This window comes from Aethalodelphis obliquidens, unplaced genomic scaffold (assembly GCF_003676395.1).
Source record: "Aethalodelphis obliquidens isolate GAN/ISIS:26980383/991018 unplaced genomic scaffold, ASM367639v1 scaffold16, whole genome shotgun sequence".
In the NCBI taxonomy this organism is placed as follows: Eukaryota; Metazoa; Chordata; class Mammalia; order Artiodactyla; family Delphinidae; genus Aethalodelphis; species Aethalodelphis obliquidens.
Window position 1 is genome coordinate 15,547,822 of NW_020837960.1, and position 27,792 is coordinate 15,575,613.

The window sequence follows — 27,792 nt, forward strand, 5'->3', positions numbered from 1 at the left end:
CAGTTTTTATGGAGCAATTTGGTGACTTGATATTAATTCTACTTTAAATATTTGGTAGAATTCACCAGTGAAACCATCTGAGCCTGGACTTTTCTCTGTGTAGAAGTTTTAAAATTACTAATCCAACCTCTTACCTTGTTGGAGGTCTTTTCAGATGTCAGTTTCTTTTTGAGTTGGTTTTGGTCCAACTCTTTTGGAGTTGGATCTTTTTAGAAATTTGTCCATTTCATCTGTGTTATCTAATTTGTCAGCATGCAGTTGTTCATAGCATTCCTGTTATAATTCTTTTTTTATTTCTGTAATGTTGGTCTTAATGTCCTTATTTCATTCCTAATTTTAGCTAATTTGAGTCTTTCTTTTTTCTTGATCAATCTAACTAAAAGCTTCTCTATTTTGTTGGTTTTTTCAAAAAACCAGTCTTTGGTTTTATTGTTTTTTCTCTTCTATTCTCTAAAAAATTTAATCAAACCGTTTCCTTCCTATCCTTTTTACCATTTAATGTTTTAAACGTAATATAAATGTTGGATAACATTATTAAAGTTCATCATGAACTACTCAGATATATCTAACATATAATTATATATAATTGTTATAATAATATATAATTTGACTTCCTACTTTTAAAATTGCTTTTTCTTCATGAAAGTTTTTACTGTTGGCCAGTATTGTTTACTGCAGTATATTTTCTTCTTTCTGAGGATCCATGGAAGGAATTTTACTCTCATCTCTGAATGAAGACTAGCTAGGCTTCTTCTGAGAAGCTATTTTATTTTATTTTATTTTATTTTATTTTGTGGTCATTATGAATCTTATAACTTATTGTCTACTGTTTTGAATTCCACCTTTCAAGGCGTAGTATGTAGTTTTTCAGATACTAACATCTTGTCATTTTCTCCCACCATTTCTATATTTCCCTTTCAGCATTTCAAAAATATATATATTCATATATAAACACACACCCATATATATTCAAAACTCAAATGTACTTGTTTTAAAAAATTTTATAGTAATAGAGTGAAAAGTGAATATCCATTGCTCTCTTTGTATTCCCACTTCTGTAGAAATAACCACTGATAAATTTTTTGCTCATTCTATCCCTTCAACCCTTCCTCACTTCCCCTTTCACACCCACACACACAAAGGATTTTTATTTTACCTCACTGAGGTCTTATTATTTACTTACACTTTTTAGCCAATTTATTATCAGTGTGTTTGAAATAGGCAGTAGATGCAGATGGTTCAAGATTCAAAAGAAATAAAAATGTAAACAGTGAGAAGTCTCTCTCATTCTTTCCCCTAAGCTGCCTGCTTTTCCTCTGTAGGCAGCTAATAAAAGTTTCTAGTTTTTGCATTTTTCTGCACCTTGCTTTTTTCATGTAGTGATGTATCTTGAAGAGCACCTCTCCCTCTGTGTTTAGCTTAATCTTTTTAGTGGATGTATTTCCCATTGTATGGATGTGTAATTTATTTATATATTCCCCTGTTAGCAAACATTTAGTTTATTTTTGAACATCTGATACTACAAACTGCTGCAGTGAATAGCTTTTTATATACATTTAATGCACAAATGAGAGTACTGCTGTAGTGTAGATTCCTAGAAGTGAAACCACTGAGTCAGAAGACATTCACATTTTAAAAATTTAATAGATTATGTCTTTGCTCATAGAATAAAATCTTTGCTGATATCTCACTTTTCCAGTGAGGCCTAAGACTGTTTAATACTGTAATCTGCCCCTACTTCTCCCTCAAATTCTCTATTCACTTTACCCTGCTTTTTTTTAAATTGAAGTATAGTTGTTTACAATGTTGTGTTGGTTTCTAGTGTACAGCAAAGTGATTCAGTTACGCACGTGTGTGTGCGTGTGTGTATTGTTACAAGATACTGAATATAGTTCCCTGTGCTGTACAGTAGGACATTGTTGTTTACCTATTTTATAATTTTTTTTTTTTTGGCTGCATTGGGTCTTTGTTGCTGCGTGTGGGCTTTCTCTAGCTGTGGCCAGCGCAGGCTACTCTTTGTTGCGGTGCTTCTCATTGAGGTGACTTCTCTTGTTGCAGAGTACGGGCTCTAGGCACGTGGGCTTCTGTAGTTGTGGCCCGTGGGCTCAGTAATTGTGGCTCGCGAGTTCTAGAGCACAGGCTCAGTAGTTGTGGTGCATGGGCTTAGTTGCTCCGTGGCATGTGGGATCTTCCCAGACTAGGGATCGAACCTGTGTCCCCTGCATTGGCAGGTGGATTCATAACCACTGTGCCACCAGGGAAGTCCACCTATTTTATAATTTATATATAGTAGTGTGTATCTGTTAATCCCAAGCTCTTTCCCCTTTGGTAACCATAAGTTTGTTTTCTGTGTCTGTGAATCTGTTTCTGTTTTGTCCATAAGATCATTTGTATCATTTTTTAGATTCCACATGTAAGTGATATCTTATGATACTTGCCTTTGTCTGTCTGACTTACTTCACTTAGTATGATAGTCTCTGGGTCCATCCATGTTGCTGCAGATGGGATTATTTCATTCTTTTTGATGGCTAAGTAATATTCAGTTGTGTATATATACCACATCTTCTTTATCCATTCATCTGTCGATGGACACTTGGCTGCTTCCATGTGTTGGCTATTGTAAATAGTGCTGGTATGAACATTGGGGTGCATGTATCTTTTCAAATTAGAGTTTTATCCAGATTTATGCCCAGGAGTGGAATTGCAGGATCATATGGTAGCTCTATTTTTAGTTTTTTAAGGAACCTCCATACTGTTCTCCATAGTGTCTGCACCAGTTTACATTCCCACCAACAGTGTACGATACCCTGCTCTTTTTTCTCTCTTTCTTTTTTAAATTTTATTAATTTTATTTATTTTTGGCTGCACTGGGTCTTTGTTGCTGTGCATGGGCTTTCTCTAGTTGCAGCGAGTGGGGGCTACTCTCTGTTGCGGTGTGCGGGCTTCTCATTGCAGTTGCTTCTCTTGTTGCAGAGCACGGGCTCTAGAGTGCAGGCTCAGTAGTTGTGGCGCACGGGCTTAGTTGCTGTGCAGCATGTGGGATCTTCCTGGACCAGGGCTTGAACCCGTATCTCCTGCATTGGCTGGTGGATTCTTAACCACTGCGCCACCAGGGAAGGCCTCTTTTTCAAACATAGTATATAGTTTACTTATAGATACTGATTTTTGTTTATTATCGTTCTCTTCCCCCTAAAATGTCAGCTCCAGGAAACAGGAATGTTTATTTTGTTTACTGATGTATTCCCAGCAGTTATAATAGTGCTTACTGCTTGGTAGGCATTTAGTAAATATTTGCTGAATAAATTAAATGAATTAGAGAATAAGGTACAAAATTATCCTTCCTAAAAAGCCCAATTTCTTTACCCACATATTTTGGATTTTGGAGTCTTATTTTATATAGTTTTCTAAGATTAAAAAAAAATTCTTTTTAGTACATATTAGGATATAAATGACTGAAAACAGCTATAATGTATTTCTTTTAAAAAACTACCCCTCCCTCAATTCCCCACAAACATAGAGATGAACTCTAAGTTTTATTCTCCATATTAGAAGTAGATACCAGAAGGATACATCACACACTATATAGCATCTTCTTTTCCAAAGGATTGGAATGACTGTGGAGATTGTTATAGGCTTCCAGGTTTGCTAGGATATCTTCAATCTCAATTTAATAGGACTATTTGTTTTTCTGTACTTTAAACATCTTTATGCCCTATATAAATATAATTTAGATAAAACATATGTTGTTTTGAAATAAATGATTGTAAATGATCTATCAGTGAATTAATTAATGTTTTCCTTATTATGTGCATTATAGTTTTAGAGGCCTGATATTCATAATTATTGATGTTCAGATTGGTAGTTATTTCTGCCTGTTACATGTTCAGCTATAAACAGATAGTCAAGTTTATATGAGACCTAGATATTTAGGAGAGCTTTGAAGTGAATTATTTTATCAAAATTTCCTATTCCTCTTCCTGTTTTAATTTACCTCTTTTCAATATGTGCTCTGATTTTCTCATTCTACAAACTTTTTTTTAAGGTAAGTTGAATCAGAATTATCAATATATTGCAGTCAGAAACCACCAAATTTTCCCCACCTTGGATCTGTTTTAAGAAGTTTACCAAACTTAGTTTATTAAATAATAATTTTTCCTAGTTTTATTCAAGGCATACAAAGCTGCCAGCCAGTGTTTTTTATCAATGTAAAGGTAAATTGCGTTACCTTGCTGCATTGAATTCTAGCAAAAGTGAAGTATTTGGTACTTTAGTTACTGAGGCATTATTGAAACTAAACATATGGGTTCTCTTAAGTTTTTAAAAATTTCAGCACATTTGCCAAAGATTATCATTTTATGATTTGGAACCCTAGAAACTCCCAGACCACAGGACTTGATGATCAATGATCCCTTTCATTTCCCTTCCAGTTGAGATTCTTTCATTTTAACGCCAACTCATTTATTCATTAGTTATGTTTTCATTTTTTTCAAGTATTATATGTGATACTGGTAGAAGGAGTTGACATGCAAACTTTGGAAGATACCTTTTATACATATAATTAAATCTGAGTTGTAGGAGTTGACTTCCTCAGTTTTTTTCATCTTTGTTTCTAAGAGTGGTAGACATCGATTTCATTGATCTTTTACAGAAAAACCGATTAATTAGTCGTTGTTTTAATATGGCGGCAGTTTTCTCTCCTCTGTGGCTATATCTTCTTGGGTGGGTCATCTTTTGGGCCTTTGACTCAATAAAGCAAGCAGAGAGCTTGACTAGAAACTAAATTCCAGGTCAGTTATGTATCACATGTTTAGGAAATGAGGTCTGTAGTATCATTTGTTTGTGTGAGTTAGTCCTGTTGATACTCACTAGGTTATCAATGTGTGATCAGGAGCTAAAGAAACTAGTAGAACCAATATTCTTACCTTATATTTTTTACTCATGATTCAGTTGCTGCTTGTTTCTCTGAGCATACTAGGAGGAAAAAGAGTAAAAAAAGTCATTCTATCCTATACGGGGGGATGACTGTTGCTACTGCTCTTTTAAAAAATGTGCATTTAACATCAAGTTAGTGCTGGACGTTGTACTAGGTTTTTGGGGGTATAACGGTGTATTAGATATAATTATGCCTTCAAAATGCTTACAGACTAGTTGAGATATGGACAATTGAGCAAGTAAGTAAGCTGAACTTAAGTTTACTTAAGTGCTTAAATTGGCCTATCCATTCAGTTCTGTAAGAGCTCTTAAAGGAGGGAGCCCCAGGTACTAAATTCTTGGGCAGAAGGCTAGATGAATCTCAACTTGCCAGGTACATATTTTTCTGGGAGTAGAGTCAACTGTCTCCCCACAAAGGCACTGTGTAACTGGATGGCTAATTCAGTTGGTGTTCACCCTTGAATATGGTATCAGAAATATGATTGAGTACAAATATGATTGAGCTTTCACATGCTTCCTGACTGTGCTACTCTTGCCTTTTGCTTCTTCTGACCACATCAAAGAATTTCCTTAACACTAACTGCTGAGGGCTAATATTATGCAAGTGAGAGGAAGGATTTTCTGGCATATTAGCATGTTATCCCTTTTGCTCCTACATATAACCTTGGTAAGGAGGAAATCCAGGAGTGGAAGATAAAGGCAGCTCTTATCACCTCTACTTCTCTAATACATTTAACTTGTAACTTTATGGCTAATCATGCATTACAGTCTCATGAATCTAGTGTAAGGATGTATCCTTTTGACCCTGAGATAAAGAGCATATTACTTATGGCTTATTTCCATCTTGGTCATGGCTGATATTTTAAAAAGGGAAGATAAGAGAGAGTAGTGTTTTTAACTTTTAAAATTTCAGTTTGAATTCATGTTGGTTATGATAGCATGACTAGTAAGATAACCTACTTTTCAGATGTTTCCAAGATGATTTATGTTACCACTTGGTGGAGCTCTTTTATAAGTTAGTGCTTGTGATAAAGCAAGTACAAGTCATCACTAATTCGGGGTTGTCAATTGGGTGGTTCAGGTGAACTAAATTAAACGACAGCTTAAGTAGGTAGCCTCTTAAGTGTTGATTGTAGATTTCTATTTAAACTATAGTATATGTAATTACAGTTTTAATATTTTAAAGATTTTTCTCAAGAATATTCCTAATTTTTCTCTCTCCTGCTTTATATAAATTTAGTACTTTTAAATTGACTTACTTTCCCCCCATTTTATAGTTGTTAGGTAACTTAGAAAATGTATCTAGTGTTAATGAAGAAAATGAAAATCATTTGTAATCCTACCACCTAGAGATAATAGTTAACATTTTGATATATATTTGCCTTTCCTTCCTTTTAAAATTTTTTCACAAAATTGGAGTCAAAATATACACAGAATTTTGTATTCTGGTGTTTTTTTCTCTTAGCATGTCTTTGGTATTTTCCCATGTCCTTATAATCTTTGAAATGTTTTGAGAGTTTTATGTTATTCCATGATATAGATCTATCATAATTTTTTAACCATTTTATTTAAAGATATTTAAGCTTTTCCCACTATTTTTACTCTTATAAATAATTCTTTGAACATATATTACACTAAATCTTGACTCAACACTCCAATTATTTTCATAGGATAAATTCTTAGAGATAAAACTGAACTCTTAAGGATCTTGATGCATATTTGCAAATTGTCCTTCAACTGACACTATTCTGAGGTTCAGTATTTTCAAAATATGTTTATTGGAAATTACTGTTTTTTCTTTTGCAAAATGCTTTTTCTTACCCTTTCCCCATTTTTTTCTTCTATTTATTTATTGGTCATTCTTTTGGCTGAGTAAAAATTACTTTTCCTCTGTTTTAACAATTTTTAAGGTGCTGTTCTGAGCCCATTTCGTAATTCTCAACTAAATTTTCAAGAAAACAAATCAGTTACAGATTTTAGGTTGTAAATTGCCATTGGAAAATAGGGTCTGGATCTTGAGAGAGCAGTGAGGGCTGGAAAGCAGGATGAGATATGAGAAACACCTGTATGGAGGTGATGAGGGTGCTATAGAAGTGGATGAGATTGTGGAGGAAAAGAGAAGGTTGTGGGAAAAAGTCCTTGGAATTAGGAAACACTGAAAAAGTTGGGAGAAATAAAGAGAATGCGGATGTTAGAGTGTCTAAAAAGCTAAGGGAAAAAGTTTCATTACAGTGGTGTTAGATGTTGTATACAGGACTTTGTGGATGAAACCAAAGAAAAGGCCATTCAGTTTAGAAAGAGAGCAGTCTTTGGAGACTTCGAGAATAGCGTCAGTAGAATAGTGCTTATATAGTAGATGTGTTCAGTGGATGCAGTAGGTGTGACTGTGAGAGTGTACATGATGAGTATGTATGTGAATAGTGAGAATAGTGAGAGGTTTAGATGTGTGGTTAGGCCAGTAGCTTGATAAAGTCCAGGGATAGGTTTTTTTCTTTTTTTAAGGTGGTGCAAGCTTATCTAAAGGGAAATAAGTGTTTAGAAAGAAGTGTTAGAGAAATTACAGAAGACAGAGGGAAGCATTAATAAACTAGGTCTTGAAGGAGATGAGAGGCAGTGTGATCCAAAGTGGGAGATACGGAGGGATTAGATATATTAATTTGAGAGTGGAGGAGAATGTCCATTTGTTAAAGTCAGAAGAGGAAGTTGAAGATGCAGAGACATTGGAGGAAGACTGAAGTTTATGGTGTTTAGAAATTATTTGATGTGGAGAAAAATGTTGAGGCTTTTGGTATTGTGATTCTCTAACCTTCTCAGTAAAATAGAAATGAAAAGTACAGAATAGTAAAGTAGTTAAGAGTATAGGACTCTTAGTGGGGTGATGAGATTAAGGATTTCAGTAGTGAAAATGTTAGGAACATCAATGTAGAAATGTAATTAAGGAAATATTCTTAAATAAATGGAACAATACTAAATTGAGTGTTAAGAAACTTGGGTTTTAGGTCTGCGGCATCGACTGGCTGTGTTGAGCAAATCTCAACACTCTAGTCTTTAATTTCTTAATCTGCACAATTAGAAGTAAATCAGATGTCCTTTACGGATTTAAAAATCTTGAATCAAACTGAACTAAAAAAGAACAAAACATAGCTACAGTAATCAAGACATTGTAGTACTAGTAAAAAGAAAGACAAGCAGGTCAGTGGAACAGAACAGAGAATCCAGAAATAGAATTCACACATATATAGTCAGTCTTTGCACACCGAGGTGCTAAGGTAATTCAGTGGAGAAAGGATATTCCTCTTAACAAACGATGCTGGAGCAATTGGACGTCCATATGCAAAAAAAGAACTTTAATCCCTATCTTGCACCATTTATAAAAGTTAATTCAAATGAATCGTAGATCTAAACTTGTAGAAGATGACATAGGAGAAAATCCTCGTGACCTTGAGTTAAGCAAAGATTTCATAGATAGCACCACCAAAAGCGTGATCTATAAAGCAAAGTAATAACTTGAGCTCCATCAAAATTAAAAACTTATGCTCTTTGGCATACAATATTTAAGAAAATGAAAAGCCACAGATTGGGTGGAGATTTTTGCAAAACACACATCTGTTAAGCGATTTGAATCCAGAATGTATAACTAATTCTTACAACTTAATAAGACAAACAACTGAATAGAAAATTGGCAAAAGATTTGAAAACACCCTTTACCAAAGAAGAGATATGGATGTTAAGTAAGATTTGAAAAAATACTCAATGTCATTAGTCCTTGGGAAAAGGTACCATTACATACCTACTAGGATGGCTAAAAAACAGGCAAGAACAGACAAACAAAAACTAAGTGCTAGTAAGGATGTGAAGCAGCTGGAACTCTCATTTGTTGCTGGTGGGAATGCAAAATGGTACAGCCACATTAGAAAACAGTTTACTAGTTTCTTATAAACTTAAACTTGTATTTAATATAGAACTTAGCATTCCTCAACTTAGATATTCACCCAAGAAAAATGAAAACATACATCCACCTAAAGGTCTGTAGTTGAATATTTAAGGCTAGGGTTAGTAGCCTCATTCATAGCAGTGTATTCAGCTGTTGGAGTGGATAAATAAATTGTGGTATTCATACAATGGAGTGCTACTCAGCAATTAAAAGGAATAAATACTAATATTATAGATACAACAATATGGATGAGTCCTCAGAAGCATTATGCTAAGTGAACACACACACACACACACACACACACACACACACACACACACACACACACACACACACACACACACACACACACACACACACCTCTCCAGCATTCCTTAGCATTCCCAGGAATGGATGTTTTTGGTGTGGAGAAGGTTGGATTACGGATAGTATTGAGACAGATATGATACAGAGGAATGAGTGCTAGATTCACTGATAATAGTGCTGCTGCTGATGGTTGTAATTCAATGAGTATAATGCCGGTCACCATGCTGATTACTTAAGTGCATCCTCAGAGACTTCCCTGCCATTCCAGTGGTTAAGAATTTACACTTCCACTGCACAGGGCACAGGTTTGACCCTGGTTGGGGAACTAAGATCCTGCATGCCACCACGTGAGGCCCAAAAAATAAATAAATAAAAATAAAAAGTGTCCTTACTGTTAATTTTCATAGTGACTCTGATTAGATATTATCATCCCTATTTTAGTAGAAACTGAGGTCTAATTGGATTTAAGCACGTTGCTCAGTTATACCACTAGAGTATTCAAACTCTTGAATGTTTGACACCAAAAAGCATGTTCTTAACATAAATAAAAGTATAAGTGCCAGGGAGACAGGGAATTTTGTTTGTTTCTGTTTTCATCACTGTATCCCCAAAGTCATAAAACGATGGCAGTTGCATAATGAGTATTTCTTTTTTTCTTCTTTTTTTTTTTAATGAATATTTCTTTAAAAATTATTAGAGATATCAACTTTTGGAAGATATAAAAAAACAAACTGGAAGAGGCAAAGAAAACTATATGAAGATATATGATTTTTTTTTTTTTTTTTGCGGTACGCGGGCCTCTCGCTGTTGTGGCCTCTCCCGTTGCGGAGCACAGGCTCCGGACGCGCAGGCTCAGCGGCCATGGCTCACGGACCCAGCCGCTCTGCGGCATGCGGGATCTTCCTGGACCGGGGCACGAATCCGTGTCCCCTGCATCGGCAGGCAGACTCTCAACCACTGCGCCACCAGGGAAGCCCTATGATTTTTAAATGATTGCAAATATGGTGGTTAGGCTGATGTTTTCCGTTTAGGCATTTATCATATCAGATGACTTTGTGTTAAATTATGTTATTTGTGTTCCAGTATAATCTACTATTTTAAAAAGTGAACAGAATGATTATAGAGTAGGATCTTGTAGTTGATTCTCATCTTCATGGCTTTGTAAATTTTTTCCCTCTGGCAAATTTTGGTGGCATCCAGATATAAGATCAGACCAAGTGGATGTTATAGGTTACAACTAAAATGCAAGCCCTTTCCATATCTATCTCTATATATAATTCTATATCTAGAATCTTAAATACTTTAATGTAGAAATTCTACTTCTAGGACTCTCTTAATTGGAAACTGATTATTTTCTTCACATAGATTAACAAAAATATTTGTGCATGAATCATTTGGTTTTATAACATTGATCTCATCTGTAATATGGTTCCCTCTAAAGAACTAAATCAAATGTAGGTGATTAAAATATTTAATATTCTCAAGTTTAGAAGGAACATTTATTTTTCTTCCATAGATAACTGTGTATGAAGAAGAAAGAACACTTTATCTATACATATAGTTAATTGGGATGCAGCTAGAACATCAACAATATCAACAACAAAAACAACAAGATTTATAAATCATCTGAAATAAAGGTCACACATTTTGCTTATAGGAAAGTTCCTCAGGTCCTTAAAAGTCAGAACCTATGTATACAACATTTTATTTAGGCATTTTATCATTTCAAATGAGCTTGTGTTGAATCGTATTTGCTATGTCCTAATAAAATTTGCTATTTAAAAAAAATGAATAAAGTACATACTCAGTTTTAACAAGCTTAATACTTCATTTCCCAACTTTAAAAGAGTAAAAAAAAAGATTGGAGTTGCTGAAAGAAGACACATTGAGAGAAGTTGGGTTCAACAGGTGATAGCCTGAGCAAAGAAGCAAACCAAAATCATGATAAGAATTAAGCATAAAAATTTAAAAATCATGGTAGTTTGGAAATTGTTTATTATAGAGACAACCAACCTTTTACATCTTAGTAGTTCCTGAGAAATTGACCATAGTAATGTAAATATTTATAAGTGTATATATATATATGTAAGAGTTTATGTTCATTTTATTAAAACATACTTAATAGTCATTATAACAGTCAAGCAATATATACTTTGTTGTTCAGTTTCAGAAATAGTAAGTATGTAGTCTAGTTTCAATGTCAAATTTATTGAAGTATAATTTATATACACTAAATCAACCAGTTTTAAGTGAAGAGTTCAATAGGTTTTGGCAAATGTTATTTAACCATTGAGATCTAAAAATTTTTTATTACTCCAGAAAGTTGTCTCATTCTCTTTTGTCATCATTCCCCAACACACATCCACTCCTGTCCCCAGGCAGCCACTGATCTACTTTCTGACATTAAAGATTAGTTTTGCCTTTTCTAGAATTTTGTAGAAATCAAAGTGTACACAGCATGTACACTTCTGTATTTGGCTTTCTTTCCTCTGTGTAATAACTGAGATTTATCTATGTTGTGTGTATTTATACTTTTCCTTTTTATTGTTGAATAACATTCCATTGAATGGATATACCACAGTTTATCTCTTCACCTGTTTTTGGATATTGGGTTGTTTGAGTTTTTGGTTTTTATGAATGAAGCTGCTGTTAACATTCAGGTACCAAGTTTCCACTTCTCTTGGGTATAAATATCTAGGGGTGGAATTGCTAAGTGTTATGGCAGGTATATAACTTTATAAGAACTTGCCAAACTTCTTTTCAAAAATGGTTGTACCATTTTACGTTTTCATCAGTAATGTTTGAGTGTTCCATTGCTTTACATCCTTATCAACCTTTGATATTGTTAGTCTTTTTAATTTTAACAATTCTAGTGGGTGTATAGTTGTAATATAAGTTTTAAAATATTTATTTCCCAAGTAGCTAAAATTAAGGAAAAGTTTAGAGTTGGATAGTGATAAGCTTCATATTATCCATAAAATTTGATAATCTAGAATAATTCTTTTTTCTAAAGCTTTTATATAATTGAGATTTCAGAACGATATAAAATTGCATCACATACTTTTCAGCTCCATTGTAATCTCCAGTTAAGAGTAATAAGCAGTTCCAGCTGTTTGATAGAACATCAGATTATTTGGTATTTCTTTTGTTTTCAATTTAATATAATCCAAATTTTACCTATAAAACTTACATATTTAAATAGGGATATGTGTTTTTCGGGATAAAAAGTATTCTAGTGATAATGAAAAAATATTCTAATGATAGTGGTAGCCATCATTCATTGAATATTAGTTATATGCCAGATCTAAGGACTTTATATATATAATCTCATTTAATTCTTACAAAGTGAAATATGTATTTCCATTTTACAAGGAAGGCAATTAGGGCACTGAGAGATATGAATTTCATAAGGTTAAAAAATACTTGAATCAGGACTTCCGTGGTGGCACAGTGGTTAAGAATCCACCTGCCAACGCAGGGGACACGGGTTCAAGCCCTGGTCCGGGAAGATCCCGCATGCTGCAGAGCAACTAAGCCCATGTGCCACAGCTGAAGCCTGCGTGCCCTAGAGCCCATGCTCCGCAACAAGAGAAGCCACTGCAATGAGAAGACCGAGCACCCCAACAAAGAGTAGCCCCCGCTCTCCGCAGCTAGAGAAAGCCCACGCGCAGCAACAAAGACCCAAGGCAGCCAAAAATAAAAATAATTTAAAAATTAAAAAAAAAGACTTGAATCAATAGATTGATAAAAGAACAAGTGAATTAGAAGAAAAAAAATTTTGGAATCCATTTTATGGAGCCTAAAATCTTTCAACTTGGCTTTGATGACATTGGAATACTAAAAAATGAAAATATTTACTTCAGAGAACTGACTGGCCCCTAGATTTTTTATAGAAAGTTGTAATTTAACTTTTTGACCTTTCTAGTAATTTTTTTGCCTTATAGTATAAAATTTAGTTACTAATTTTGTAACTAGTTTGTTTGTTACTAGTGTAGAATTAAATGCTCTCAAGTATATGACCTCATAAAGATTTAGTAACAAATTAATTTTGTTATGCTGAATAAGAAAAAAGTTGCATATAATACAGTTTTAGCACAGTATCCAGTGTGTGAATGATTTAATGAAATATTTGAACCTTTTTGTTTTGTTTTGTTTTGTCTTGTTTTGTTTCCAGGAAGGTTATGTTCAAAAGAAAAAGGAACTATGGGGAATCTGTATCTTTATTGCAGCAGTTGACCTAGATGAGATGCCGTTCACTTTCACTGAGCTGCAGAAAAACATTGAAACCAGGTAAAATTTCCTATATTAATATAGGCCTCTGCCATTAAAGAAAACTATTTCTGAACTATCATTTTAATAGACTTTAGGGAATTAGTGGAAAATGCTAAAATTAAATAAAACGTAGAAAACTTAGGTCAACCAGTGAACTCCTGTTCTCCATTAGAGCCCTTAATGAAGGTGTATTTTTGCCGCACTTTCTTAAACATGTAGCAGTTTCTGTCCTGGGAAAATTTCCATTGTGTCTCTCACTATCTGTAAACTTTCTTAATTGTAGCTGTTGATAAAATGGACAAAAAAAGCAAAGATTTATGAAGTAGACTTATATATTAAAACCTTTGTAAAAGTAGTATGAGTCTATCTTAAAGGAATTTAGTTGATTTATTAAAGTTTAAGATTATTTAATATAATAGATATTATAATTATATATGTTTTGAGACTGTATGTTCAGTTGAGTATCTATTATAATACTTGTCCCTGTAATTACTTAATTAAAGTCTGTATTGAGTTTCTAAGCCTAATAAGAGGAGTTTACTGTTTCCAGTAAGTCAAGAGAAGCCTTCTGGGAATTCCAGTCATTTCTTTTGCAGTATGTTTATGAAATGTAACAGTAAATAATTTTACCAAAAAGATAGTAGTATATGTTTTTTCTTGGATAAAACCGTCTAGAGTTAGACATAATTGGTATTTTGTGTAAATGAGATAAATTGTTGCATATTTTAGTAACTTTTTCTTATTACCTCTAAATAAAATGTGGAAACAAAGACCTTGTATGTTCATATTTAACTTATTGAATATGAATTGGTTTACCTCTCACAGATTTCACAGTTTAACTTTATTAACTAAAATCACTAAATCAAAATAGTTTTTATATAGCTGAAAAATAATCTAAATACAGAGGTAAAATTTTACGTTGATTTATTCATTTATTCAGCATACGTTTTCGTGACCTCTGAGGATCAGAAAGAGAATGAATGTTTGGGTTAAGATAGACTGGGTTTGTTTTACAAGGTATATGACTTGGAGCAGATTGCTTATCCTTATTAAGTCTCGGGTTCCTTTCCTTTCCTGCGAAATAAAAATTATTAACTACTTGATAGAATTTTGAGAATTAAATAACTTATAACGAGCAGAGAAGTAAATAGTTCTCGAGTCAATGCCTGGAACACCATAGGTGCTGATGAGGTCTTGATCTCTTTTTTTCTGTAGATTCCTCCTATTACCCGCACCACCCCCCCAAACAAAAAGGGGGAAGGAAACAAAACTTACCAACTGCTAGGCGCTGTGTTACTCTACTAGGTTCTAATGATATAGAGGTGAGATATAGTCTCTGACCTCAAGAAACTCATCCAGTTTAAATTAAACAGATGACTGCAATACAGTGTTATATAGCTATCCATAGACTGCCAAATAAATATGACAGAGAAAGTCTATTACATCCTTTATCTATAAGGTGAAAGAATTTTCCCGGAAAAGATTTTCCTAAACTTTTTCTCTGAGTATTCATAGAGTAACTCTGATTTATAAAATGGGCATATCATAAATAATATCACTACAATAATTATAGTAATGTATTTGGTACAACTTTTTCTTAGGGCATCTCTCAGTGTTCTGATAACTATCCAGGAATGTTATCTAAACCACTGCTTCTTAAAAGTACTCTGGTGAAGGGCTAGTTTCTTTTCTTCCCAGTATGTCATAGACTGATGTTTTAAAAATAAGTAATATAAATTAATTACTAGAAAAATGAAACAAAAATCATACTAAACACAGGACTAAATTTTTTATTATTGGATTCAGCAGGCATTAAAATTAGTGTCAAATTGCCATAAAAGCTTTTAAGTGTTTACCCCCAATTTCTGTACTTAATTGTGGACTGGTAAACAGTTTATGGACCATTATCAATCCATGGAGCACTGCTCCTAGAATATGTAGTTATCTACAGATCTGTGTGTTTTAATTATGGCTTTTTATGCCTGTCTGCCTGCCTTCCTCTCACCTTCCTGCCTTCACTTCTTTCCTTCAGAGGAGGACTACAGAAGGAATAGAGACCCACTTAAGTTACCCCTAGAAAAAGAAGGCTTTTTAGTAACAATTCACAGTTTTCATGGTGCTCCATGGATAGGTATTGCCATATATCTCAAAACTGCAATTGAGAGTGGTTCCTGAATAAATGCCATTCTAAGTTTGATTTCTTTTTCTCAGCAGGTTAGCTCCATTCTTTTTCTTTTTTTAAAGGATCGATTTTTATTTATCTATTTATTTTTGGTTGCGCTGAGTCTTCATTGCTGCGTGTGGGCTTTCTCTAGTTGCATCTAGCAGGGGCTACTCTTCATTGCAGTGTGCGAGCGTCTCATTGCTGTGGCTTCTCTTGTTGTGGAGCACGGTCTCTAGATGTGCGGGCTTCAGTAGTTGTGGCATGCGGGCTTGGTTGCTCCGTGGCGTGTGGGATCTTCCTGGACCGAGGCTTGAACCCATGTCCCCTGCGTTGGCAGGTGGATTCTTAAACCACTGCGCCACCAGGGAAGTCCCCATTCTTTTTCTTTTCTAAGCAGCATCATGATTATCTACTCTGTATCATTTCTATTCCTCCTTTATTTGCTTTCCCACAAAGCTTGTCATGGCTGCCCCAATCCCCTCTATATCAGTGGAACTTTTCATAACCTTCTTTTGTGTTCTGTGCCCTCTGCTGATTAGCTGAGGCTTTTATTTTTCCAGTTCCCAAGATAAATGTCTGAGTGGTACAGCCCTCTTTTTAGAATGAAGCCTGTAACTCACTGGTTGCTAGACAGCCTATGGATGGGTCTAGTGACTACCCTGTAGTTTAGTTAGCTGCTTTGGTATAACTCCTTAGACAAACTTGATTAGAAGTGAGTATGTGAGGTGCAGTTGATGATTGCTATCTGTAGCGCCCTATTTTTCAGAAGTCAAAAATGTATGTATTGATATTTCAAATAGGTTAATTTTTATAGAAAACAATAAACAATGATTTAAAGTTATTATTTAAACAACTTAAAATTTTTAATCAGTTTCCCTTTTCCCTTCCCCAACAATTCAGTCCTAAAACCGCTAGTGGGCTGAAGAAAGTAGGTGTGTGCATCTGTGGTGGGGAGCACTGTGGTGCCCAGAGGAGGATGCCAGAGCCACAGTGGGATGAGAAGGTCATCCACCAGGGGCCTGGGGCTTCTTGACATGGGCTGCTTGCTGTGCAATGTCAGAGACCAAGCAGGGTGTGCGGGCAGCTGGTATAGGGAGTCATGGCACATGTGGGGTAAGGGCAGTCTGGGGTGAGGAGTCAGAGCCCTACTAGGGTGAGGACGGTGTCCATGTGGAGGCGGGAGGGCAGTCCAGGATGGGGGGAGTCAGTCTGAGCAGGAGAAGAGGGTGCCCATGTGGAGGAGTGGGTAGCTTGGTACTTATATAGGGGGATTGATTAAATGAGTAAATTAAAGATAAGTGGGTCACAGGTTTCTCACTGTCAAAGAAGAGTTATGAATGTGGAAAGGGAAACACTGGAAGGAACCCTGTAGTTTTTGTGTTGGAATTGGGTAAATGGTTGGGAACTTGTGATTTTAAAACATATAGATAGATACAGAAATAAATATATGTATATGTCTGTTATAACCCTTATGTTTTTTTTCTGTGTTCTTGATGATAAGTAGATGTAGGCATAGATGTATAGATATAGTGGTATAGGTTGAAGACTAGTTGATTTTTTTCCTCTTTAAATTCTAGTAAAATGCAAAATCTAAGTTCCTTCTAAAGGATATATAATAGTGATTTGGTGTAGAGCTAACGTGTTTTGAATTGAAATGTCTATGCTTTGAAAATGAAACAAAATGAATTTTTAAAGTTATGGATTCACTTTTTTCTATTCTTTCCTTTGTAGTGTCTATAAATTTTTTGACTTACTAAAAGAAATCGATACCAGTATCAAAGTTGATAATGTTATGTCAAGACTGTTGAAGAAGTATAATGTGTTGTGTGCACTCTACAGCAAATTAGAAAGGTAAAGTACAAATTTTATTAGGGTTACACCCTGCTTTTTCGTATCATTGTTCATGATTAGCTTCCATCTGGGAACTGTTACATTCTTAGTAAAGTTATTAAGTATTACACCTTAGATTTGTCCCCTTAATATTCTTTTTTTTTTTTTTTTTTTTTTTGCGGTACGCGGGCCTCACTGCTGTGGCCTCTCCCGTTGCGGAGCACAGGCTCGGGACGCGCAGGCTCAGCGGCCATGGCTCACGGGCCCAGCCGCTCCGCGGCATGTGGGACCCTCCCGGACCGGGGCACGAACCCGTGTCCCCTGCATCGGCAGGCGGACTCTCAACCACTGCGCCACCAGGGAAGCACTGTCCCCTTAATATTCTTAACTTTCTTATTTGTCCAATCATATTCATTCTGAATGTTTCTTCCAAAATTACTTGTTTTACTCATGGTTCTCATTTTTTTTTTTAACAAACTTAAAGCTAGTTTCCACTTTAGCCTTCTCTGCCAGAAGACTTGTAGCTCTGAATGGAAGGGTGACCTAAATTTAGAATTCTTCCTAATGGTGATACTATGTTTAGAAAAACAAAGCATGTTGGCACTGGAAGGTGTATGTGACTTATACTACTGAGCTATGACCTGTATTCTCCATGGTGGTTTAGAAGAAGTAGTTTTTTTGTGTAATATCCTTTAAGAAACTTCAGCCTATCAGCTGTTTTATTCCACATAAATTAAGAAACTACAACAAGCATTAATGAAGTGACTGTTAGTACCCGCTATGTGTTAGATGCTAGGGATGTAAAATCTTATGCTACTATGATCATCAATTAGCTTATAGTAAATAAATAAATTCTATCTTTTAATAAAAATAAGTGCAATAATCATTTGATGCGCTACTGTAGAGGATTATTTGTAAGAAGTAGAAATTATGTAGTGGGCAAAATACTGTGTATATTTAAAGGTAAGAAGAATAATTATGGGGTGAAAAAACTATAGAAGAAGGCAATGTCTGAGTAGGGTTTAAAGGATAGATAGAAACTCAGCAAGCAAAATATGTGGAGACTGGGACTGAGTATCCTAGGCAGAGTGATTAGCATGTGTCCAAAGCCAGAGCAGTACTGTGAAGTATTGTGATATTGCTAATTGCTAAAAGGTAGGAGGGAATTAGACTGATAGTGAGCTTGGACTTTACCCAGCAGGAGATGGAAAGTTATTGATTTTAAGCTAGAGAGTGACATAGTCAGATTTGGCTTTTAAAAGGTCACTCAGGCCTTTGCAAAAGAGATTTGGAATTTTTATTGACTAGTTATATGAGATAATTTAGTGTATATTGGCCTTGAAGTAGATCAATAAGATTTCTTCTATCTTATATGTACCTTCTTTTGAAGAGCAGTTGGGAAGATTAACTGTGATACTAAAGCCTATTTATTTCAGGGTAGACTATATGTGTATATATGGCAATGTGCTGTAGTGATTATGATAACTTTTAAAAAGCTAAACAGATCTAGATATTAATAATTTTGTCATTCATTGACTGTGTGAGCTAGGGAAACGTACTTAACGTCTTTAAACCTCAATTTGAATCTGTAAAATATAGCTAATAATGCTCTCCTTGCAGAGTAATTGTAAGATAATGTTACTGGTTAGCTCACCTCCTAGCACATACTAAATGCTAAATAAACAGTAGCATTTAAAGCTATTATTAACTACATTAATGCTGTCACATAGAAATATAAAAATGCAAGCCATATATATATATATATTTATTATTTTTGGCTCTGTTGGGTCTTCATTGCTGCACGTGGGCTTTCTCTAGTTGCAGCGAGCAGCGGCTACTCTTAGTTGTGCTGCACGTGCTTCTCATTGTGGTGGCTTCTCTTGTTGCGGAGCACGGGCTCTAGGCACGTGGGCTTCAGTAGTTGTGGCTCGCGGGCTCTAGAGTGCAGGCTCAGTAGTTGTGGTGCACGGGCTTAGTTGCTCCGTGGCATGTGGGATCTTCCCAGACCAGGGCTCGAACCTGTCTCCCCTGCATTGGCAAGCAGATTCTTAACCACTGCGCCACCAGGGAAACCCAAGCCATATATTTTAAATATTCTAGTAGCTGCATGACAAGTAAAAAGAAACAAGTGAAATTAATTTTAACATTTTATTTAACTCATATATCCCAGAATATCAAATTTCAACACATAAATTTGTATACAGATGTTCATGGCAGCATTATTTATAATAGCCAAAAAGTGGAAACACCCTGAATGTCCATCAGCTGATGAATGGATAAGCAAAATGTGATCTATCCATATGGTAGAATATTGTTCAGCCATAAAAGGGAATAAAGTTCTGCTACATGCTACAATATGGATGAACCTTGAAAACATTAAGCTAAGTGAAAGATACCAGACACAAAAGGCCACATATTTCATTTTATGATATGTCCAGAACAGGCATATCCATGAGATGGAAGATAGGTTAGTGATTACTAGGGAATGGGAAGTGAAGGGAATGAGGGGTATCTGTTAAAAGATGTGGGGTTTCTTTTTGGGGTGATGGAAATTTTAGATAACGGTGATGATTACATAACAAAGTGAATATACTAAAAACTACTGAATTTATACACTTTAAAATGATGAATTTTATGTTAGGTAAATTATATTTCAACAGGAAAACATGAAACCAATAGAGAAGTTTTACATTCTTTTTCTCATACTAAGTATTTTTTTTAATACTTTGGTATGTAATTTACATTTACAGCACAACTTCATTTGTACCAACCAAAAACACTTCAGGTGTTCAGTAGCCATAGGAGCTTGTGGTTAACATATTAGACAGCATAGATTTATATTGTATGTTATTATCTTTACTGTGTGATAACATTCTATTCTGAGTTACATTAAATTACAAAATGATATAAAACAACGCATCTGACATTAAACATATTTTCTATAATTATAAAAATTCCCTCTTGATTACCATCTGCTTTTTTTATATAAGATAGTAGTTTTCTCTGTGTAAATTTTTGATCTACATATTTTTTGTGACTGGCTTCTTTCGCTTAGCATGTTTTCATGGTTCACCCATGTTGTAGCATGTTTCAATACTTCATTACTATTTATTATGGAATAATATTCCATTGTATGCCTACATCACATTTTATTTATCCATTCATCTACTTATAGTCATTTGGGTTGTATGTCTTTTAAAGTAGTTGACAGTATAAAGGAGAGCAAGTGTATATAGAGTTTGTTATATTAACTTTATTATATATCATTTCGTCTTCTCTTCATTTGTTTCCATGGATTTGATTTATCATCTTGTGTCATGTGTTTACTCCAATGCAGCTTTGCTCCTACCCACCTCTTTGTTCTGCTGTTGTCAAACACATTACATTTCATGTGTTAGAGGCCCAAGGATGCAATATATACATATTGTGTTATGCAATTATATTTTATATCAATTAGGAGAAGAAATATGTAATTATACCATCTTTCATAATAACATAATTACCTTTACCAGTGCTCTTTGTTTATTCATGTGGATGTGAATTACTGTCTTGGGTCATTTGTTTTCAGCCTGAACTTCTTTTACTATTTTTTTATAAGATGAGTTTGCACATTCTCTGTTTTTGTTTGAGACTATCTATTTCACCATCACTTGTGAAAGGTAGTTTTGCTGTATATATGAGTCTTAGTTTACATTTTTTTCTTTCTTTGAGTATGTAATCCCACTGCCTTCTGATCTTCATTGCTTCTGTTGAGAAGTCACCTGTTAATGTTATTGTGTTCCCTTGGATATGATGGATCATTTTTCTCTTGCTGCTTTCAGGATTTTCTCTTTGTCTTTCAACATTTATCCTATGATATATCTAGGTGTGAATCTCTTTACATTTATTCAACTTGGAGGTGGTTCTGTTTCTTGGATGTGTAGACTTGGGAGTTTTCAGCCATTTACAAAATTTTTTTTTTCTCTCTCTCTCCATTCTTTTCTGGTACTCCCATTACACATATATTCGTGTATCTTTTGGTGTCCAAAAAATACACCAATATATTTTTTGGTGAGCCTCTTCTGTGAGCCTCTTCATTTTTCTTCTTCTTTTATCTCTTTGTTCTTTAAACCACATAATCTCTTTTGATCTGTCTTCAAGCTTAGTGCTTCTTTTGTTCTGCCAGCTCAGATCTACTTTTGAGCCCCTCTAGTGAATTTTTTATTTTGGTTATTATACTTTTCAACTCAAATTGCCCTTTGGTTCTTTTAAAGTAATTTCTGTCTTTTTATTGATAATCCTCTGTTGGTTGAGACATTGTCAGCGTACCTTTTTTTCTTCTTTAAGCATGATTTCCGTTAGTCCTTTGAACATATTTATAATTGCTGTTTTGAAGTCTTTGTTAAGTCTGACACTTTGATTCTCTTAAATAAAATTACTGTTATCTGCTTTTTTCCCTATGTAGAGGTCACGCTTTCCTGCTTCTTTGCATATTTCATATTTATTTTTGAAAACCAGACATTTTTTGTAACATTGTAGTAACGCTGGGAGCTGATTCTTTTCTCTCATGGGGCTTGCTGCTGTTGTTTTGTCTTTGTTATTTGTTTAGTGGCTTAGCTGTACTATCTCAATGAAGTCTTTTTCTCCCACAGTGTGTAGCCTCTAATCTTGCTCCTTAGTGTAGCCTTGGACAGGTGCATAGTCACTCAGAGCTGACAGTGGTTTTAGCTGGGTTCTCCTTGGCTATCCTTTCCCTGTTCTTAAGCTAACTGCCTCTGTTGATATCACACCTAGTTGCTACCTCTCACTATTTGCCGACTGATTGCTTTATTGTTTTTTTTTTAAATAAATGTATTTATTTATTTATTGGCTGCCTTGGGTCTTCGTGGCTGCATGCGGGCTTTTCTCTAGTTGCAGCGAGTGGGGTCTACTCTTTGCTGCAGTGCCTAGGCTTCTCATTGCGGTGGTTTCTCTTGTTGTGGAGCACAGGCTCTAGGTGCGCGGGCTTTCATAGTTGTGGCTTGCGGGCTCTAGAGCACAGGCTCCGTAGTGGTGGCGCATGGGCTTAGTTGCTCCGCGGCATGTGGGATCTTCCCGGACCAGGGCTCGAACCCATGTCCCCTGCATTGGCAAGGGGATTCGTAACCACTGCACCACCAGGGAAGTCCTGCTTAATTGTTTTTGACAATGCTCTGGGTCACAAGTTGCTTTACAGTCTAATCCAATTAAATTTGGCTCCCTCTGCAGGAGTAGTATTTGAGGCTAGCCTTGAGGCTTATTTTGATACTAGGAGAGCTATTCTTAGCTGTTTCTTTCTCTGGTTCTCTCCTAGATGATCTAAGATTTAGCTTTTTGCTCTCATAAGATCTGTTGGCTTTCTCTTACTTGCTTCCACCAAAGTCTGTATTGCTTTCAACAGTTCTCTTATTCTTGAGCATCCCCACACTCCATTCCAAATGAGTTCCCTTGGGGAGGGCTCAAGGCTCTGTGTTCTTAGAGGGCCTGCCTCTCCCCTAGGCACCACTTCTGTGCCACTGCTTGGGAGGTCAGGATGGGGGCAGTGGTCTCTTCTCTTGGAGTGATACCTCTGTTTTAAGAGTAGGGCACTGAGAAGAGGCGATAGCCCCTGGTCTTCCCAGATTGCCTTTCTGGGCTGGAACCTCTGTCCTATGAGCTGCTCGGCAAGAGAAGTCAGTATTTTTGATGTGCTCTGTGCCTGGAGTAAAACTTTACCCTATGAGTGGGGGCTAAGCGGAAGACAGGAGCCCCAGACCTCTCAGCTCCTCTTGCTTGGGATAGACTTTCTGCAACACAGATCTGGGGGCGATGAGAAATGCTGGGAGCCTACTCTTCCCAGAGAGATAGTTCTAGGCTGGGAGCTGGAGAGAGAAGAGCCCTGTGTCTTGGCTACACCTGCTGGGAGTAGAGCTTTGTTATGCTGAGCTGGAGAGGAGGAGGAAATGAGTTTTGCTTTGAATTCTATAGACTGTCATTGTTCTTACCAAGATTTAGTAGATTTTCTTGAAGAAATATTTCCTTTCTTTGTTGTATGCCCTTAGGAAAATTTCCAGAGACTTTAAATGGTTTTTTAAAAATAGTTTTACCAATTGTAGTTATTACATTAGGAAACAGGTCTGCAGAGAACCTTCTCCACTATTCCAGAAGTCATTGTCCTAAATAGGTAGGTTTTATACAGTAAGTCCCCTACATATGAATGAGTTCCATTCCGAGAGCATGTTCGTAAGTCCAATTTGTTCGTAAAGTCCAGCAAAGTTAGCCTAGGTACCCAACTAACACAATTGGCTACATAGTACTGTACTGTAAAAGGTTTATAATACTTTTCACACAGATAATACATAAAAAATAAACAAACACAAAAAAATAAAGAAAACATTTTTAATCTTACAGTACAGTACCTTGAAAAGTACAGTAGTACCAGCTACGTCACTGCTACTTTTACGCTTGCTTCCAGACATCCTGGCCTTGAAATAAAGACACTGTACTACTGTACTCTATACAGTACTGTACAGTAAAGTACACAAAGCACAACCACTTGTAGAGGATGCACACAGGTGACAGTGTACGCCAGACACGTGAACTAACTTACATGATTGGACGTGTAAACTCACATTCACATCTTTGAAAGTTTGCAACTTGAAGGTTCGTGTATAGGGGACTTACTGTAGTACTTTCAGTTGTGTTATTTCAGTGACACTATTAGTTAAATAAGCTTTTATGACCTGATCTGAGATTCTAACCAGATCAAGGTTCAATTACAGAATGTATTCCAAGTTAGAAATGCACATATCGAATCCAGTCTTTTTGTAATTAGATATTACAGTGATATGTGAAATGTCATAAATTGGAAACATCTACTTTAACTTTGTTTTATAATGCTGTACTTGAGAAAAAATGTATCCTTCTTAAAATAAGATGAATAAAGCATGATAAAACTGATTTCTAAATTATGAAAAAAATTTAAAAGTAACTTTTAAAAAAGCCATAATGTTAACATAATTATTTCTTCCTTTCAGAACATGTGAACTTATATATTTGTCACAACCCAGCAGTTTGTAAGTACCTCAGAGTATGTTATTTTTCACTTTTGGGGTTTTTTTTTTTTTTAGAGATTTTTGTGGAAAAATCCCAAACACGTTGGTAGTTTCAGGGTTAGTTTGATTGACTGTTCTATGATACTTCATAAGTTAAGGTCATAGATTTAAGCCCTATACGGATTATTTATCTTTTCACAAAGAAAGTGGTATGAAATACATGGCTTTTACTACAAGGGAGAACTAATAAGGTCGAAGTTAATTCAGAGCAACATTTTACCAGCTCTGGGAAAAATGCCAATTCATTGACAAACTCTTTTTTCAGAGTATATTATAGACATTTTATTAACTAAGACTCAGAGCATAACTTTTGAGTAAGAATAAACATGAACGTCTATATTAAAATTTCTAAGTAGTCTTTTTAAATGCATGATACATGTTCCAACAGTATACCATTGTAAGAGCTCTAGAGTTTTTCTTCGGAAACAGAACGAGTATTATGTGAGATTTTCTGCCTCATTGAAGTAATGATACCGAAGATGATTGATACAAAGGGAAATTGTGTATTAATTAACTCTATTAATTTCACTCGTTAATTCCAACAAGTGAATAACTTAACGTTTATGAAGACATAGTGTTAATTTGGTAGAGTCACCCAAACCTCTATTTTTCTGCTCACAGAAAATTGATTTTAATTAGAAAAGAGAGCAGAAAAGCATTAATTGGAAACATGTATGTCATATTATACTACTTTCTGTGCATAGTTTTAGATTACAGTAGAAGATATTCAATATTTTCTTTAAGAAATGTATACTACTTTGGGAAAATATAAATAACATGGTGAAAACACTAACTGAATTGAGACAAATTGAATTCATGTGTAAATTGTGCATTTAAGACGGACTGTATTCTATTATGCGATCAACTCTGGTCTATAATTGTAAAAAATGAAAAAAAACGGTGTAGTTGGAAAACAGTGTGAGTTTTTTTTTTCTTCTTTCTATTTGTTTATTAGGATATCTACGGAAATAAATTCTATGTTGGTGCTAAAAGTTTCTTGGCTCACGTTTTTACTAGCTAAAGGTAAAGTCATTATGTTTGTTACATACTAATGTTTCAAATGTAGTAATTGATAATTATTTCGAGTAAGCTCAAAATTTTAATTCTGGGCTTCCCTGGTGGCGCAGTGGTTGGGAGTCCGCCTGCCGGTGCAGGGGGCGCGGGTTCGTGCCCCGGTCCGGGAGGATCCCGCATGCCGCGGAGCGGCTGGGCCCGTGAGCCGTGGCCGCTGGGCCTGCGCGTCCGGAGCCTGTGCTCCGCGGCGGGAGAGGCCACAGCAGTGAGAGGCCCGCGTACCGCAAAAAAAAAAAAAAAAAAAAAAAATTTAATTCTATTTAATATTGTTCCTCCTTCCCCCTAGTTCTTTGTGTGACTTTTTAACTGTTAGAAAGTTCTTGTAATTCTGATACTGGAGGCAACCTTGAAAATGTTTCATTTCATTTCTTTTTCTAATATTTTTCATTCTTTCCTATTTTTAAGAATAATGTTACTGTTTTTATAAAAGTGATATATATTCATGATAAAGAATGCAAATAATACAGCAAAGCGCAAAGAAAAATGTAGAAAAATTACCCAAAACCCGCCTAGAAATAATCATCATTAAAATTATGTGGTTGTATGCACAAAAATGTATCTGGAGTAACATTCTGATTAAAAAAGGTGGGTGGATGAGTGCACTCACAAACATATATATAAGTTTCTAAAAATAATATATTGTCCTATGTTTAAAATATAAAAATTAATTTTACTCATTTTATAGAAGAAAATAAGAGAAATGGAAGGAATTGCTTAAATTTATGTTTTGTCACTTAAGCAGTGTTATTTCTTAAAATATTTCTCTAAGATTATGAAAACATTAAGAGGTTAGAATCTTTATTTAACTTTGTGTTTTGAGTTAAGGCAATATATATTAATCTGCTCTGAAGAAAAAGAATTCTCACTCTTCCTGTCACCTTCCTATTCCCTACTTTCAGATTTGCTTTTTTTTGTTATCATTACATTACCAAAGATTATAATATTTACATCCTGTTCTGTAATTATAATTATCACAGTTGTTTTGTCTCATTTATGTATTTAAAATGGATTCTAAGCTTATTGTCACTCCTGTATCATAGCTTCTCCATTTCTGAGTTCTTTATTTTGGTCTATCCTTAGCTGACTGGATTTTACCGTGAAGGAGTTTTTCAAAAAAGCCTTTTTGGCCCCATGTTTTCTATGTTTGACATGTTTATGAACCATGTCTGTAGTCTTTAGACTTGAAGGACAACTTGGTTGAGTATTCAGGGGTTTTTTTTGTGTGTGTGGTACGCGGGCCTCTCACTGCTGTGGCCTCTCCCGTTGCGGAGCACAGGCTCCGGACGCGCAGGCTCAGCGGCCATGGCTCACGGGCCCAGCCGCTCCGCGGCATGTGGGATCTTCGCGGACCGGGGCACGAACCCGTGTCCCCAGCATCGGCAGGCGGACTCTCAACCACTGCGCCACCAGGGAAGCCCGAGTATTCTGTTCTTGTATCATGTTTTTTTTTTCCTCAGGACACTATTTTCTGGAATTGAACATTGCTGTTGAGAAATCTGAGACTAGCTTAATTTTACCACCCCCCCATTTTGTTCCTTGAATATTTGAAGAATTCCTTTTTTAAAATTTGAGATTTAATACATGAACCAGAAAGTTTCTATACCTTCAGTATTGGGATTATTAGTGGTTTAGCAGTCAGATACCAATAAGATAGAAAATGAATCAAATTAAACTTCTCTTTTAAAAATACTGCACAACATAGAGCCATAAGCAAATATGTCATAGCTATATCATTTGTATATTTTGTGTAGCTACACTATTTTTTTCTTAGGTGTTTATTATATGCATTAATTTCCTTATATACAGCTCTTTATAATAAATATATAGCTCTTTAGTTGTATGTTATATAAACTTTTAGGATTTTGTGCTAAATAATTGCTTTATAGATGACTTTACAATTATGTACTAATTTTATTATTTCCTAATGGCTTTGGTTATTTCTTAATATTTTGGAGTGAGTTGAAATTGAAAATATATGAGGTTTCATAAATAAATAGAACTGAAGACTAACGTGTATCATTCTTCAAAATGATTTTCAGAGGTAGTAAATTTTATAACTCTTACCAAAACTGGAAGTGAGTTTAAAGAAGGAAAAATCAAAATAAATTTAGACATAGGGACTGAATTATTATAATAATACCTAAATGTAAAATTCTCATGATAGACTTATACTTCATTCATAATTTTTT

The 27,792-nt window shown here is 35.2% G+C and overlaps 1 protein-coding gene across 5 annotated transcripts in view; it reads left to right on the forward strand.

Moving 5' to 3' along the window:
* RB1 (RB transcriptional corepressor 1) overlaps window positions 1-27,792 on the forward strand; it is a 135,354-nt gene that overhangs the window by 17,131 nt on the left and 90,431 nt on the right. For 4 of the 5 annotated variants that reach the window (XM_027116285.1, XM_027116284.1, XM_027116287.1 and 1 more), the window contains exons 3-6: window positions 13,347-13,462; window positions 17,340-17,459; window positions 24,452-24,490; window positions 25,485-25,552. In XM_027116285.1, coding sequence (XP_026972086.1) covers window positions 13,347-13,462; window positions 17,340-17,459; window positions 24,452-24,490; window positions 25,485-25,552 — 343 coding nt within the window. The remainder of the gene's footprint in view (window positions 1-13,346; window positions 13,463-17,339; window positions 17,460-24,451; window positions 24,491-25,484; window positions 25,553-27,792) is intronic. The other variant, XM_027116288.1, reaches the window with a different exon arrangement.